Here is a 17,565-nt window from a genome sequence, read left to right as displayed (position 1 = left end):
TAATTCAGAGCAACTGGCCACTAAGAGCAAAAATCCAACCCCCTGGACAGCACTTTACGGTTCACAGAGCACTGCGGCATCTGCTTTCCCACTGACTCTTCTTAACTTCCAGGTGCCATGTGCATTTCTGTCCCTAGTTTAGAGATGATAACTGAGGTCAGAGTTAGAAAAGGCAGAGAAAAGCTATTATTTGCTCCAAGATGCTCTGGCCACAAATCTGGGGCTCTTTGTTCTGTTCTACTATTTCAGGTATCTTAGATAGCAAGCCACAGAAAAAGGATTCTACCAAATAGGTGGGGGGTTTTGGCATATGTTAAATCCAGGTGTGGACATCAGGTATAGCTGGATCCAGGCCCTCAAGTGCTGCCATGGGGACTCTGGATCTGTATTTCTCAGGACTGACATTTCTCTAAGAGATGATAATGGAGAAGGAAATAGCAAGCCACTCCAATATTCTTGCCTGGAGAATTCCATGGACAGAGGAGCCTGGCAGGCTATAGCCCATGGGGTCACAAGAGTCGGACATGACTTAGCAACTAAACCACTACCGCCAAGAGATGACAAAGATAGCTACCAGCTTTTAGCAGGCACCCAAAAGATTACCTCTTAATAGAGTTCTAGAAGAAATTCCAAGATGGCTCTCATTGGCCTAGCCTGGGTTGGTTTCTGTGTCTGATCCCTTCACTTGACCAGGTGGGTGGAGTGCTTTATTGGTCAGAGCTGGATTAGGTGCACACCCTGGTTCAAGTCAGCTTCAGTTTGAGGGGCTGCTCATAAAAGGGGAAGAGATGCCTGGAAGACAGAAGCAGCAGAAACATCCTCTCCTTCCCCAGGGGCTTGTTTGTCATTGGTGCAAAGCTGAGGAATGAGGGACCTTGAAACTGGCAAAGGATCTTGTGCTTTCTCCTGTGGCCCCAGATGGAGCCGCTGGGAGCGATGTGGACAGAGCCAGGCCAGGCCCTGTGCCGAGGCTGGAGTCAGAGATGTGGCCTCACCAGTGAGGGGCAGACACACACTCCATCTTCTCTAATGGGAAGCCAGACCCCTAAAGTGTGATGATCAGACCTCCTCCAGGGCGTGGAGCCAGGCATGAGCAGAGCTCCTTAAAGCAGATTTAAATACTATCTGTGCCAACATTATTTTATTTTAACAGTGATATTATTCATTTTAAAGTGTGTTGGGGAGGGAATTCCCCAGCGGTCTGGTGGTTAGGACTTGATGCTTCCCCTGCTATGAGCCCTGGTTCAACCCCTGGTCAGGGAAATAAGATCCCGCAAGCCAGGTAAGGAGGCCCCCAAAAAAGTGTATTGTGGAAAAAATGCACAACTATGGACATTATTGCTTAGGTTGAGGTTGGAGTTAAAATTTTAAGAGTTCATTTATAGAAAATAAACAGTAGTATACATGATCTACAAATATGGCCAACTTTTTGAAAATGAGACATTTAAGAACTTCCTGGCTGGGTCACTCAGGGAGTCCATCCATTTCTGGTGCTCTAAAAGCCTGTATCCATCGCTGTTTCTTGAGCGTTTACGTGTCAGGGGCTCTGCCAGGGGCCCAGCAATTCTATAAATGGAGTCTTTGAATTCTTGCAGGCATCCTGGAAGCAGGGTTTACCATCTTTACTTATAAGGCTCAGAGAGGGGAAGTGTCCAGCCCAGAGTCCCACAGCTGAGCCTCTCTGTGCCCTGCACCACTGCTGACTGGTGACTTGTTAGGGAGTTCAGAGGACGCTCTCCTGGGGGCCAGAGTAGGATCTGGGGAACCCAGGCTCAGGGATGGCATCTGGAAGAAGCCACACATGTGACCTGGTCCCTGCGTGTGTCAGTCCTCTGGGCTTCAATTCCAGCTACACTCTTGTCTCTGGGGTCAGTCTGGGTGGGGTTCCTGGACCCACTGGTCTGTGACTGGTACCGTCCCATGCAGGCACAGAACTGAGGGTGGAGCTGGCAAAGTGCCAGTCTGGTGAGTTGTTCCTCTGCCCAGGGTACCAAAGTCTGCTTTTCCTGGACAGGCTGACTCAGGTCTCCAAAGAGGTCCCTTCTCGGTCTCACACAGATCAGGGTGAGTGATCAGGGTGAGTCCAGGGCACCTTCATGTGCTCAGGCTGGGTTCCCTGGTGCTTCCTGGTGGGCTCCCCCAGGCAGGCTCTGTGGTTGAGTTACCGGGCTAGGCTTATCTTAGTATTAGGTAGTGATCTCCTTTGTGGTCTAATCTTGGATTTGTTATTCAATGAGAAGCCAATTCAGGGAAACATGGCATGCTGCAGTCCATGGGGTCGCAAAGAGTTAGACACAACTGAACAACAGCAACAAGAAGCCAATTAATTGGGCTAACAGCAACATGGGGATTTCATGGGAAGGAAATATCTCTGCTTATCAAATACAACTTTCCAAGCCACTTTCCCTTTTCTTATCTAGATGGATAAACACACACACATCATGCTACAGCAACAGGTTTATCGGAATCTCTGAATAGCGAGCTTCTCCCCATTTCCATCCCCCTCTCACTTGTGACTGTGCTGAGCGCCCAGGAAGAAGGCGGGGGAGATGTGGGGAGGGACCCCAGGGGTGCAAATTGGCCACCTCTAAGGGACAGAAACCCTTGGGAGCAGCCACGTGCTCCTCAAACACTTTTTTCCCCCCCGAAACAAATCCAAGGAACTGAGAGGCAAGTCTTCCAAAGGAGGGATGAGGACCAGAGTGGGGCAGTTGAGGGCCCCTTGGTCTCTGGACCCTAGGCTCACCCTCTCGCTCTGTGTCTCTTCCAGGCTCCGGGAGGCAGCATGCCGTGTGCCTGGGCTGCGACTTTGCTCCTGCTAATGCTCCAGGGAAGTAAGTAGCTGCCCCGAGGTCTGCAGGTGGGGAGCGGCCGCGCTAGCCTTGTGGGCTGCAGAGCGGGGCTAGAGGGTCGGAGCCTGTAGCATCTGTCCACTTACAGCTGACACGGGTGCAGTAGCCCTCTCTGCATCAACCAGAACCCATCCAACCAGCGAGCTCCACCATCTAGAAGTGGTTCACGCGAGTCCCAAGTGGTCCAGCCCACCGTCCTGGGTCTCCAGGTCTCACTGGCTGGGGAGGCTGGTTCGTGGGAAAGATGAGAGACTTCATCCTTCATCTCCATGGCTCTCTGCGTTGGCCAGCTCCCAATTCTTGGAGGGAGGAAGTCCTGCCTGTGGTCTATCCTCGTTTCTCCTCATCTCCTAGGAGATGGTTTTCAACAATCCCTGGGTCCACTGCTGGCACTGATATTCCCCAGAGATGTTAAGCCCTGAGCTGGGAGAGGCCGGGAGTTACACTTGGGGGCGGAGTCGGGGCTGAGAGATCCAGGAAGCCTGCCCGGAGGAGGCGAGACACAGCACACAGGCTCAAATAGAGGCTGGAGGGGGCAGGCTGGCGGGGGTAGGGTTGGGGGGGCGGGGCCCTCTGCCGCGACTCTGCTGACTCATGGGCATTTCTCTCCGGTTTTTACCGAAAGACCCAGAGCTTCAAATAGCTCCGTCAGGAAACAGATGTCAGGCTCCTTTGTTTTTCCTTTCTGAGTGGTCAGCAGCCCGTCCTGGCTCTAAAGGGCCTTTAGGTCACCCGCTGCCTCTCCCCACCCCGCGGGCATAAACTCCAAGCCCCTGCTGTGTCCCGGGCGCCGCCGAGTAGACTGTGAAGTTCTTGCAGCCCTGAGGAAGCTAAGGCTCAGAGAGCGTGGGGGGCAGGCTCATGGCCACACAGGCACGCAGTTGCGGAGCTGGGATCGGTTCCCATATCTGCCCGATTCCCATGGTCTTAACTGCTTTTACTGGGTAAGTGCCTCGTGCAGGCGGCGTGGGCTGCCCTAGCATGATAGCATCTAAATACCTCCACACACAGACACCCTCGAGAAGCCAGTGTCCCCAGATTAATAACAGGGACTCGGAGCTGTCGTGAGTCATGTGTCCACTTTCCGTGGTTCCCACTGCCTCCCACATGCTGTGATAACCCTGTGGGTGGGGATGGGGTGGGGGTGGTGGTGGAGGGAGGGTGACCCTGGGGCTTTCTGCCTAGGGCTCAGGGTGCTGACCAGGTGATTGGGTTTTTACTCCTTCTGGTCCCCGATGCCACCTCCATGCTAGTTTCTGGGACTGCTGTCCCCTCCTCAATGTTTCATTCCAAGTTTGAGACAAACCTTGCCCCTTGGTAAGGGCTTCCCAGGTGGTTCAGTGTAAAGAACCCACCTGCCAATGCAGGAGACTCGGGTTTGATCCCTGGGTCGGGAAGATACCCTGGAGGAGGAAATGGCAACCCACTCCAGTATTGTTGCCTGGGAAATGCCATGGACAGAGGAACCTGGCGGCTATACAGTCCATGGGATCGCAAAAGAGTTGGACATGATTTAGTGGCTAAACAACAGTAGCTGTTCCTTGGCGGCCTTGAGCTTACCGAGGAATGGCAGCCCCTCTCCAAGCTCTGCAGCCCTGAGAGAGAATAACCAGGATACGAACCCGGAGAGGACACAGCCACATGGGTTTGGGTTCTGCCCAAATCTGTCCTCTTTTCTCCACAAATTATCTGAACTCGCCCTTCTGTAACCACCAATGGGCCCTGTGTTCCTCCCCAAAGGACGCCTCCTCCTAGAATAGGATTGGTTTCCACATCTCAGATCCCTTGCTAACGCTGCCGGAAGCCTTCTCAACTGTGCGAAGGATTCTGAGGCCACACACCGCTGGGGGGAGTGCCGTGATCGATTAGCAATGTCTGCCATGTGTGTGGATGTAAAAACCTAGCGGAGATTAGCTTCTGCCTTTCCTGGGTTTCATCAGCCCAGACCAAAGAGAGAGACGAGGCGTAGCCCAGTCTCGGAGCCTCAGTATCCTCATCTGTAAAATGGTGGAAAGAAGACTGAAAGTCGCTCAGTCGTGTCTGACTCTTAGCCACGCCACGGACTATACAGTCCTTGGAATTCTCCAGGCCAGAATACTGGAAGTGGGTAGCCTTTCTTTTCTCCAGGGGATCTTCCCAACCCAGGGATCGAACCCAGGTCTCCCACATTGCAGGCAGATTCTTTACCAGCTGAGCCACCAGGGAAGACTGTAAAATAGTCGTGGGATTAGAAATAAAAGCTGTTTCCAGCAACAGTGCTCTTGGCTCCGCATCCAGCTTCTGAGCTAGATGGAGCCCTGGGAGGGACCTACTCCCACCCTCTGAATCTTCATTAGTCAAGGAAAAATAGGAAAAGGCCACAAAGAATGAATCCGCTTAAAAGGGGAACGGATTTCTGGTAAATAGTAGGGATGTGGGGGTGGGGAAGAGCAGTGTTGGCGCTTGAACTTACAAAACAAAACCGAACTAAAACTTAAGTGGATTTTGTCAAACATTTACCAAAATTTAAACTGTGGTTGGACCTATATTTTTAGACCCAAAGTGAAGCAATTGACATTGGAGGTGGGCGAGTATGAAATCTTCCAACAGAATTGCCTGAGAGGGCCAGACCTGTGCCACTCTGGTGGTGGTGGTGGTGCTTTGGGTAATAGGATACATACATTTTGGCAAATATATTCAAGGGCTTCTCAGCTTTCTGAGGCCTTCTTGCTCCCTCAGAGCACTTCCGGGTCACCGAGGTCTTTGTCCTGTCTGAGACCAACTGCAGGGGAATAGAAGGCTCCTCCTTGTCTCTCATTGGCTGTGTGAATCCCTCTTGTGGGATGTGCAGATTCATCTGGCATCTGAGGCATTCAGGATGCGCCACCTTGAGAGGAAGGCTGGCCAGGAGGGATGATGAGCTGGTGTCTGGACACGGGGCTTATTGGGAGAGCTCATGGTGGGGACCTGCTTAGTTTAGGAATCTCATCCTCACAGCTAGCCTCAAAATTTTGGGGGGCTCAAAAACAGAACTGTCAGGTGGCAAGAACCCCCGTTGCCCAAGTCCTTCATCTCAGTTGCCTTTGAATCATCATATTCATCATGGCCCAGGGACCCCTGCTTCCCCTCACCATCCAGCCCTCAAGGGGGTTAGGAGGTGGCAAGCCCTGCAGCCCCCACTCTACCCCCTCACCAAGGCCTCTGTCTCCCTTTGACTCTCCAGCCTGGGGCTGCTCCAACCTCGTCTGCTACACCGATTACATCGAGACTATCACCTGCATCCTGGAGACATGGGCCAGGCACCCCGACTCGCTCACCCTCACCTGGTAAGTGGCCGGGCCTCGCTAGCTCTGGGGATGATATTCAGGGTAGCCCTGGAGGGTTGGGATGAGGCAGGACCACAGAGACCTCAGATTGATTTGGACCGACTGGGTGCCTGGCAGGTTTTGTTGTTGTATAGTATCTGTGTCTGACTTTTTTGCGACCCCATGGACTGCCGCCCACCAGTCTCCTCTGGATTTCCCAGGCAAGAATACTGGAGTGGGTTGCCATTTCCTTCTCCAGGGGATCTTCCCAACCCAGGGATCGAACTCACATCTCCTGCATTGGCAGGCAGATTCTTTACCACTGAACCAACAGGGAAGCCCTCCTAGCAGATAGTTATGCAATCTAAACAATATCTACCACTGCATAGGGGTTCACTCAGCCCTTTCACCAATAGCACTTGGTTTCACTGTGGGCTGAGAACCATGATCTGGGACCAGGAGCTGAGAATCACTGACTGTGGTCTGGGAATCAGTCTGCCCATCTTACAGATGTTCACACAGGGCTCCTGAGACTTGTCCAGTAAGCAGGGCTACAGAGGCCATCCTCTCTGGCTCACACAGGCCTGACTGTGGCTTTGAGGCTTCAGGATGACCAGTCTCCCATGACTGTCTTGAACACTAAATACATGCCCCACATCCAGCTATGCTTCACATGAGTCATCACTTCTGATTCTCACAATTATTACTCCCATTTTACAAATGAGAACACTAGGGTTCAGCGAGGTTATGCAGTTTGCCCAAGGTCACACAGCCAGTGAATGTTGGAGCTGAGATTCAAACACAGGCAGTCTGACTCCAAGATCCGCGGGTCCCTGTTAGTGCACAGTGCGAAAGAAAACATTGTTCATTGCGCTTGTTAAAGAATGGTAAGGTGTATTTTTTTTCACTTTATGTTTTAAAACAGAATGAGAAGTTCATGCTTTTATTTTATTTATTTTTAAATTTAAAAATTAATTAAATTTTTAATTAAATTTCATTAAATTTAAATTTAAAAAATTTAAAAAAATGCTGTGCTGGTTCTTTGTTGTGATACATGGGCTTCTGTCTAGTTGCAGTGCACGGGCTCAGTTGCCTCATGGCAACTTAGTTCCCAGAGCAGGGATCAAACTCACGCCCCCTGCCCTGGAAGGAAGATTCTTAACCACTGGACCACCGAGGAAGTCCCGAGGCAGATTTTATTCAAGACCGTCATGATAGGTGTAGGGGCCGGGGGTTTTGGCGTGGGGAAGAGAGATTGGGCTCAAACAGAATTCAACAAGGAAAACTGGGAATTTATAGCCAAGGAGAAGGGCAGTGAATGGGAAAACACTTAAGAGGAAACATCAGGGGTCGGGGGGAATTCCAGATAAACTGACCTGAACTGATGGCAGCCCAATATGATCAGACATCACCTGGGTAATGGCTGAGGATGAGGAAATTGACCAGTTATGAAGGATAGACGGTTCTGGCTAAGCTGAGTTAGCAGGATTCTTGCTGAAATTAGCCAATGCTCCAAAGTCAGCACCTAGTTGAGGAGAGAGTTCCAAGGAGCCTGAGCTGAGCCTGGTCAGGGAGAGTCTTTGTCAAGATGCTGCTCAGGATAGAAAACAGGTGGTTTTCATTCTGTCATCACCAATTCATTCGTTCATTCACTTACTTCTTCAGAACATATTTATTAAGCTCTTGCCAGACATTCGCAGGCACTGAGGGCTCAGTAGAGCCCAAGACTGACAAAGTCTCAGCTGTCCTGTAGCTGACACACTGCAGGGAAGACAGACAATAAACACGTAAACAGCCAACAGGATACGTTCTGAGACTGCGTGCTTTAAAGTCCAGGAGTCTTGACCCTGGAGTAGAGAGTCAGCAACGTGGGGGGAGAGCGGCTTTAGCCAGGGTGGTCCGGCCAGGCCTTTCTGGGTGAGAAGGAGGCAGTCAGGGAGCTGGGGAGAGGACATTCCAGGCAGAGGGTAATGCACGTGCAAAGGTCCTGAGGTGGGGACAGGCTGGTGAATTTGAGGAATAGGGAGGAGGTCAGTGTGGCTGGAGCAGAGTGAGCCAGGGTAAGGGAGAACCACCGGGGAAGGAGGGGAGAGGTAGGCGGGGGCCAGCTTTTATTTGTGTGGGTGGTGAGAAGCCACCTGAGGATTTTAGGCATGGAGGTGACAGGGAATTTTTAAAGGTCCCCCTGGATGCAGTCTAAGAGTCTTAGAGACCCCCTTTTTTTTCAGCAGAAGTTTCTATTCCAGCAAATACTTGGCAGAGAACTGAGTCCATGCCTCCATATTAGCCCTGGAGGGTGGTCATGTTCATAGCCTGAAGAGATAGGTAGGAGAATAAATATCTGGTGAACTCCTATACATACTTCAAAACCCACTGTTTCTGCTCACTGGCAGTTAAAAAGCCAGAGCATTTTCCCCTAACTTTATACCAACAGCCTTCCTGGAAGGCCACCCAAAGCAGGGGGTAATGTTCATTTGGCTCTTATCTTGGCCCTGAGTACAAGCACTTATTAGGTATGCATCGGATATTGGACAGAAAGAGGGCAAAAGGGAGACTTGAAATGCTTAGCTTCCTTCCTCTAGGACAGTGATACAGTTGATGGAGCTGACAAGGATGTATTTAGGTTCCGTCCAGGAAAGGATGACCCAAATTTCCAAAGTTAAAAGCTACTGCTCTCAAATGGGGCTTCCCCAGTGGTTCAGTGGTAAAGAATCTACCTGCCAATGCAGGAGACATGGGTTTGATTCCTGGGTCAGGAAGATTCCCTGGAGGAGGGCATGGCAACCCACTCCAGTATTCTGGCCTGGAAAATCCCATGGACAGAGGAGCCTGGCGGGCTACAGTCCACGGGTCGCAGAGTCGGACACGACTGAAGCGCCTGATCACGTATGCAGGCATGCTCTTTTAAGTAAGGTGGTGAGTTCCTGGTCCCCTGGAGGCATGCAAGTCAAGCCTGGACACAGTCCATCAGGGCTGCTTCAGGGAAGGAATATCTTCCTTGGGAAAGGGGCAGTTGGGCCAAGTAACCCCCCAGCCCCACCTCAAATCCCTCCCAAGATTCTGGGCTTGGGCCCTGACCCTGAGCCCTGAGCCCTGCTGACTTCCAGCCATAACTAGCTGCTCTGTCTTTGAAGGCAAGACACATTTGAAGAACTGGAGGATGAAGTCACCTCCTGCAGCCTCCTCCAGTCCACCCACAATGCCACCCATGCGGAGTACACGTGCCACATGAAAGTGTTCTCCCTCGTGGCTGACGACTTCTTCAATGTAAGCATGACAGACCCATCCGGCAACTCCTCCCAGGAGTGTGGCAGCTTTATGGTGGCTGCGAGCAGTGAGTATCCCTCAGACCCCAGAGTTTAGTAGAATGCACGGTCGCTGAGCTGGCCCCCCAGGCCCACCCTCTCCTTAGAGTTCTTTTTGCTATAGTGTGATGGGTTGATCAGTAGGTTTGAGTCTTAACCAAAGAGAGGCAGCAGGGTTACGGAAACGAGTTGGACTGGGACCTAGGACCTTGGCCTTCAGTTCTGGTTCAGCCCCTGCCTGTCTGTGACCTTGGACTGCTTCCCTATTTATAGAGTTGAACCCTGACTCTTAGGGATTCTGTTCCCATGATGGGGGACATTGGGTCCCAAGAGAAAATCCTCGCTGAGTTTTCTCCCATTCATTGGCTCCGTGAGGCCCAGCATCTCTCTCCAGGCTGAGGGTAGGTGGGAGTCCACAGGCAGAAGGGGCCGAATTGGTGGAAGCAGTTGTCTCTCTGGGTCCAGAACCAGGTTGGGTCCAGGTGTGTCCAAAGTGGGATTTCCAGGGAGAGGGGGTGAGAGTCCCATGCCCAGAGGCATGCAAACACAGACTGCTGAGAGAGTCCTGTCTTGCTTGGGAAGGCCCAGCCTCCGCGGTTTGGGAGTTTCAGGCCCTGGATCCCCAAGGGTGGGGCGGGGGGTGAGAAGGTGTCTGTCATTCACACCTTGGGGGTCCAGGTTTGGATCATTTCACTGTGGGTGTCACACCACACAAGGTGTGAATGAAGCTTCACACACACCCAGACACACCCAGAGTCTCTCTCACATACACACATTCATAAATACACCCTCGAACACATGCATGGGTGTCCCACCCACCCTCAGCCTATCCAGCCTGGACACCTGCCCACATGCTCGCTCCTACACAGGCACACGTGCCCGCACGCTCTCTCAGCCACGCAGATCCAAGCGTGGCTAGTTCACAGAGCAGGGGTGCCCTCTTGCCCCTCTGAGAGAGCCGGGCAGACAGCAAGCCTGCCCCTTCCCCTACAGAGCAGAGGGACTGCTCCACTGCCCTCCACCTCACAGTGGGGCTCCAAGTCACTTTTCCCTCTGGCCCTGCCTTCCCCTCCCTGCCAGGGTCTGAAGCCAGGCCTGTACCCAGATTTGGCAGGGGGCGGTGTTCTCCCCCACCCCCAGGCCCGTTTCTTCTCCTGGGCCCTGGACCCCTGTTCTTGACCCCACCCCATCCCTGATCCCCGACTCTGGTCCACACCACCCAGCCCAGGACATACCAGAAAGTGGAAAACCAGGCCTCCATTGGCCTGGGGAAAACAGGAGAGGGCCTAGAAGCATTTCCAGTCCCAGGAGACAATGAAACTCCCCCCGCCCCCCCCACCTCCTGAGCACGTGCCTTCCCCCATCACAGTCGTCCGCAGCTTCAGAGTTGCTGTCTGAAATCCCTGGCAGGGATGCGCGTTGGTTTCACAAGCATCTCTTGAGGGCCTACTGTGCACCAGCTCTGTCCTAGGAACTGTGGACATGGCATTGACTGGAGAACAAATCCTCTGTCCCAAGGAGCTAAGATTCCCCGAGACAGGGGCAGGTGACAAGCAGGATCACAGAGCCCTAGAGGGCGTGGTGTGGCGACTCAGATCTCTGCTTCTGCACTTTCCAGAAAATGTCCAGGAGATGACAGCATTCACATCACATCCCCAGGGCCCCTTCGGGCATCAAATTACTTCTGCAGAGCAGCCCAGCAGGCACTCAGAGGTGGTAACTTCCATCATTAGCATAATTTGTGCTAATTCATTAGCATGATGCTAATTACAGTCTCTTGACTTCTCAAGGAAGCTAGAGTTAAAAGAACATGATGCCATCATTTAGAACAGACATGGAGAGCATCTGGGTCTCATTGGTTTTTTTCCCCTGGCCGCCGGTCTGCATTCTTGCCCCTTTGAGGGGTAGCATCCCCCTTGAGACTGGGAGGGCTTGGTCTCTGAATCTGTGTCATCCATCTCTGTCCCCTGCCCAATTGGGTTGAGTTTGCAACCCAATCTCATCTAAATCTCCCATTTCTCAGATGAGTAAACAAAGGCCCAGAGACGGGGTGCTTCACCCCAAGTCATTCAGGGTCACTAGTCTTCATCTCATCAAGAATGGATCAGGCATAAGGGAATTTATTCCCATCACCACATCCTTCTCAGCTGCTGCAAAATCTCATCCCATTTTTCTCTTTCTGGCTTTTTCCTGTAAGTCAAGCCATCTCCCCCTTTCAACGTGACCGTGAACTTCTCCGGATATTATAACATCTCCTGGAGTTCCAGTTCCAGTTCCAGTCCCAGGGACCTTGTCTACGCCCTGAAGGACAAACTTCAGTATGAGCTGCGGTACAGGAAGGTTGGAGAACCCTGGGCTCGGGTGAGGCCCTCAGAGGACTGGGCTGGAGGGGTCGGGGGAGGGAGGGACAGGATGTGCAGAGCATCCAGGCAGGAGGAGGGGCAGCCACAGGTGAGCCTGTAATTCACCGTCCAGAGTGGAAACCAAGGACTCGCCAGGGATGGAGGCGCTCCCTGGTACCCTCTCACTCCATGCTGCCCTCGTCTCATTTTTCCCCGGGGTAGGAGGCCCTTTAAAATCCCTTCCTCCCTGTCCCTGTGTCCTCTTCTATCAGTGTGCCAGACAGGAAGGGATCAGCACCATCCCTGGTTCTATCTCAAGTCTAGGTCTGTCACAGTAGGAGAAGTTTCAGAAACGGGGCAGCCTGGAACTGTCCCATTACACTTAGAATGGCCACTGTTGGAGACTTCCAGAATCATCGATAACCAAGGAAGTCCAGAGGGACCGTTGTTTCAAATGTGAAGGCTTCTGAAGGCGTTCTTTGTTTAGAGTGTTGAAGAGTTCCAGAATGGCCTGATGTTTTGAACAGTCACAGCTGAAGAGTTCTAGAACTATCCATCCTTTAGAATGGTCCCAGTTGAAGACTTTCATAAATGCCATTGTTCAGACTGTCCCCAATGGAAGACTTCCGGAGGCATCAGTTGCTAAGATGCCTGTAGTTACAGATGCCCAGAAATGCCCACTATGGAAAATACCCGCTGTTGAAGAACTACAGAAGTGTCCAAGGTCTGGAATGCTGTCAGTTAAATATTCCCAGGAATGGCCACTGCTGCTCCTGGGACATTTCCAAGCCCGGCCAGGAAGGGTGCCCTGCCAGGACTGTGAGTGGATGAGCTTGGATCAGAGAGAACAGAACAGAGCACTATATCTTAGGGAGGCCAGGGCTCTGTGCTGCTCAGGCTGGAGTGTCCAGAGCTCAGACTGGGGCTTGATTCTTGTGAAGAGGGCGGAGACTTTGTGGGACAGACTCCTCCCCTTTCGTGGGGGCTGGTGAAGGATGGTTCTGCTGGGGGGTGGGAGGGCTGGACTAGGGGTTCATGGCTTGGTGCATCCTTTCCCTGTGCCAACAGAGTCCAGGGAGAAAGCTGATCTCAGAGGATTCCAGAAGCGTCCTTCTCCTCCCCTTGGAGTTCCACAGCGGCTCAAACTACGAGCTGCAGGTGCGGGCAGGGCCCCAGCCCGGCTCCACCTTCCAGGGCACCTGGAGCGAATGGAGTGAATCAGTCGTCTTTCACACCCAGCCGGAAGGTAGATGTGAAACAGGGATGGGTGGATGGATAGACACCACTCCTTGTACCAGATCGTGTTCTAGGGCAGCCACCCCGAGCCTGGCTGGAGGGTACCCATTGAGTCCTGCGCCCGTTCGTTGCCACTCCATAGCATTCCTAGGGCCCCTGCTTGTCAAGCCCTGCACTGGGTGCTAGGCACGTTTCCCGGCAGGGCATTTGATCCCTCTAATACATCTGTGAAGTGGGAATTATTATGCCCATTTTGCAGATAAGAGAAGGGAGGCTCCAAGAGATTAAAATCACTTGCCTGGGGTAGGGGTTGAACCCAGGTCCATCCCACTATGAGGTAGCAGCAGCCTTCTGACCCTCTTCCCCTCCAGCCTGGACCCAGTGCCCCACCCACACCCGCGTGGCCTCCTATAAAGGCCAGTCAATGTCATCCAGTGTTTGCTTCCTTCCCAGAGAGAAAGGGAGACCTGTATCTTCACCTGGTTCCCATCCTGCTCATCCTGGTCTGCCTCATCTTTGTCTTCTTGGGCCTGAAGGTCCCTTGGAGGTGAGGCCAGGGCACAGGGAGGCAGGGAGGGATTCAGCATGGGCCAGGATATAGGGGGCACCTCCAGGAGCTGGAGTGCCCAGGTCCTCCACTCCCCGACTCCTCCCCGCAGCCCTGTGGAATTGAGGGTGGAGGAGGACTCAGGACTCAGAGCGGGGCAGCATTGGCTCAGCACAGAGTAGGCAGTCCAGCCCTTTAACACTGTGCACCGTAGGAGACTCGCTGCCCCATTTTACAGATGTGAAAATTGAGGCCTAGGGCAGAGGGGCAGAAGGGAGGGGCCCGAGTTGTATCTTGGAGACGCTGAGTCTCCCACAGGACACATTTGGGGTGCAGCTGAGCAGGAGGCCCTGCTGCCCTCTGGGGGGTGCAGGGGGACTCACCTCGTCTCTGCCTTCCCAGGCCGTGGGAAAAGGTGTGGCTGCAGGTGTCCAGCCCAAAGCCCTTCTTCCAGCCCCTGTACGTGGGCCACAGCGGAGACTTCAAGGTGAGCACACCCACCCTGTGATGAGCTCCTTGGAGCCTCTCACCTTCTGGGAGCTTGCGTCTCCCCTCACACCTGGACCCCCAGCCCCACCCTGCAGGTCAGGGGCACCCAGATCCCCGCCCAGCCCAGAGCCAGACTTCGTTTTCTCCATCCACAAAGTGCAGGAAGGGGTTCCCGTGGCGCAAGGTTGGCATGAGTGTTAAACCAGATCCTGCAGCGTTTCTCAGGCTGAGGAATCAGACTGGGGCAGAGTGTGAGCTAGGTGGTCCCTTGAGCCTCAGACTGGCCTCCCAGTCCTTTCGTAGAAACCCTTGCTCTGGAGGTGGGGAGGGAGCAGCTTCTGGGAAGGAAATGGCCCCACCTGCAAAACACATGGGGCCCCCACCCCCTCTGCCAGCACCCATGGGTTCTCTGTGCCCATTTACCGCCACCCACCCACCGGAGGCGGCAGCCACCACAGAGAGGATGTGGTGATGGCGGGCGGGGCGGACAAACTGCTCCAGCCGAGCCTGAAAGTCAGGAGGTGCGACCTGCCGGCTGCCTGGCCATCATGGAGCGCCGTCTCGCCTCCGCCCTTTCACCCGCGTAACAGCCCCTGTGAGTGGGTGGCTGGGTGTTCCATTGTTCCAGGGGAGACACGAGGAGACCAGAGGCTGAGGCTCAGAGACAGGCAGGGGCGAGGCCTAGGTTCCATCACGTCCAACCAACCTTTCCTCTTTCCTCTGCACTTTCCCTGAAGCTCAACTCTTACGTCTATTCTGTTTGTTTACCAAGACTCATATAGTCCTCGCTGGTGCACTGGGTGCTCTGCTAGGAGCTCCACAGATGTTATTCAGTGTATCATTTAATCCCCACAAGCACTCTGTGGAGTGGGGACTGTTAGTGGGCCCGTTTTGCGGATGAGGAAGCTGAAGCAGAGAGGGCAAGTAACTGGCTCAAGGCCACACAGCTGAGAAGTGACTTCAGATCATGGGTGATGGGCCTCAGCAGGGTTCTGAGATGAGCTTTCTGACCAAGAAGCTCAAAACTGGGAGATTTTGGTTCTCAGGGATGTTCTCTGCTGACTGATTGGAGACCCCGTGTCATGAAGGGAACCCCTGGCAGGCAAGGGCAGGGAGACCCTTAAAGCTTAAGGATGGCTGCCCCACAGTTCATCTTTGCCCTGCAGCCCTTATCAGGAGATGCAGTTTTGATCTCTGGGTCAGGGAGATCCCCTGGAGTAGGAAATGGCAACCCACTCCAGGATTCTGGCCTGGGAAATCCCATGGACAGAGGAGCCTGGTGGGCTACAGTCTGTGGGGTTGCAAAGAGTCGGGCACGACTGAGCAACTGAACCACCGCCACCACCTTATCCTTTACGAGTGGCTGGTCCTTGATTCATTCCGCTCATTCATTTACTTAATATACATTTTTGGGGCGCCTACTGTCTGCCAGGCACTGTGTGAGCCTCTGGGGGACACAGCTGTGACCCGAGAAGCTAGGAGCTTTTGCCTGGCCACATGTCCACCCTAGTAAGGACATAAACAGGAGAAGCAAGGTTTCGAGAAATCTCCCCAAGGAAGATAAAACAGGAGGCCTGGTGGGGGCCCCGCCACTCAGTCCTCAGGCCCTCCTGCCCTTTGGGCCCCACTACTCGGGAGTCTTGACCCCACACACACACAGACCCCAGGCCGCCGAGCAGCGGATCACCTGTGCCTGCAGGCTGCCGAGAGCCATGGCTCCTTGCTACAGGTGGGGAAACTGAGGCCCAGGGATGCAGGGACAGTGGGGGGGACCATCTCTGGACAGGGCCACAGCCGAGTACTAATCTCCCCCACCCCCATCTCTCTATATTCTGAAGTCTTCCTTTCTGTCTCTCTTACTGTCTGTCTTGTCTCTGTGTCTGTTTATGCGTAAACAGCTCACCCCCTTACCCCTGTCCGTGGGCCTCCCAGATGGCCCTAGTGGTAAAGAATCTACCTGCCAATGCGGAGGATGCAGTTTCAATCCCTGGGTCGGAAAGACCCCTGGAGGAGGAAACGGCAACGCACTCCAGTATTCTTGCCTGGAGAATCCCATGGACAGAGGAGCCTGGTGGGCTACGGTCCGTGTGGTAGCAGAGTTGGACACGATTCAGTGACCAAGCACCTTGTCCCTGCTCCCATCCATGACTCTCCCTCCTTGCCTCTCTTGCAGAAATGGGTGGGCACACCCTTCACTGCCTCCAGCCTGGAGCTGAGACCCTGGAGCCCTGGGGTGCACTTGGCCCTGGAGATGTGCAGCCCGTGCCCACCGCAGGGTGCAGCCAAGGGGCTGGTGCCCACGGAGCTGCCGGAGCCCACAGAACTGGTGGAAGCTGACGGGGTGCCTGAGCCGGGCTCCTGGGGCCCAGTGCCCTCCACTGCCGGCAGCTTGGGCAGCTCGGTTTACAGCCAGGAGAAGGACCGGCTATATGGCCTGGTGTCCATCGACACAGTGACCGTGGTGGATGCAGAGGGGCTGTGTGACTGGCCCTGCACCTGTGGGGATGATGGCTACCCTGCCCTGAACCTGGACACCGGCCTGGAGCCTGGCCCCGGCACAGAGGACCCGCTCCTGAGCACGGGGGCCACAATCCTGTCTTGTGGCTGCGTCTCAGCCAGTGGCCCCGTGAGGCCGGGCAGCCTCCTTGACAGGCTAAGGCTGTCCCGTGAGGATGAGGCAGATTGGACACCCGGGCCGTCGGACAGTGAGGCAGGCTCGCCTCCGGTTGGCCTGGACATGAACACATTTGACAGCGGCTTCGCGGACTCTGATTGTGGCAGCCCCGTGGAGAGTGACTTCAGCAGCCCCAGGGACGAGGAACCCCCCAGGAGCTACCTCCGACAGTGGGTGGTCACGGCCCCTTCACCTACGCCACTGGGATCCCAGGCCAGCTAGTGATGCTCCTGAGCCACAAGCCGCGGACAGGGTCCCCGGGGGCTATGGAGTGAAGGGGCCTGCAGCTCTGGTCTCCCCGATGGGACGCCTGAGCCTGGTGCTCACACTGTGCATCTGGGGTTCAGGGACCAGTGGCGTGGCTGTGTGCACGCGTGTGTGTGGCCCATGTGCCTGGGTGGACATGGAGCACCCCCGTGGTGATGCCATGTGTGTGTCTGTGCCAATGTGAGTTCCCCGTATGCATGAATGTGAGCGGCACGTGCCTCTGTGCACGCGAGGACAGCCTCCCTCCTTCCCAGGCACGTGAGGGTGGCCCCCAGGACATGTGCCAAGAGGCCAGTCATGCGCTGGGACCAGGGCCCTCCCTGCCTGGGACAGGCCACAAGCCCAGCACCCACCACCCCCCACCCCAGGTCCTGCCTCTGGGAGCTGCACAAGGTCCACACTCTTCCTCATCACTTCGCAGGGGGCGGGAAAGGGGACCAAGTAAGCCCATCATGACCCTGGGGGTGGGAAGACTGGGGAGGGTGGGCAATGAATGTAGATCTGAATCCTGACTCTGACACCTCCTGGCTGCGCCATCTTCAGCGAGTCGCTTCCCCTCTCTGGGCTGG

At 54.3% G+C, this 17,565-nt stretch overlaps 1 protein-coding gene across 1 annotated transcript; it reads left to right on the top strand.

The window, feature by feature from the left end:
- Positions 1-2,785: 2,785 nt before the first annotated feature.
- Positions 2,786-16,951, top strand: IL21R (interleukin 21 receptor). Its single transcript, XM_052636150.1, has 8 exons — positions 2,786-2,834; positions 6,055-6,157; positions 9,271-9,470; positions 11,639-11,802; positions 12,852-13,029; positions 13,473-13,566; positions 13,969-14,053; positions 16,229-16,951. The coding sequence occupies exons 1-8, from the start codon at positions 2,786-2,788 to the stop codon at positions 16,949-16,951; spliced, it is 1,596 nt and encodes a 531-aa protein (XP_052492110.1).
- Positions 16,952-17,565: the final 614 nt, after the last annotated feature.

This window comes from Budorcas taxicolor, chromosome 2 (genome assembly GCF_023091745.1).
Source record: "Budorcas taxicolor isolate Tak-1 chromosome 2, Takin1.1, whole genome shotgun sequence".
In the NCBI taxonomy this organism is placed as follows: domain Eukaryota; kingdom Metazoa; phylum Chordata; class Mammalia; order Artiodactyla; family Bovidae; genus Budorcas; species Budorcas taxicolor.
This window is presented reverse-complemented; position numbering and strand designations above follow the sequence as displayed.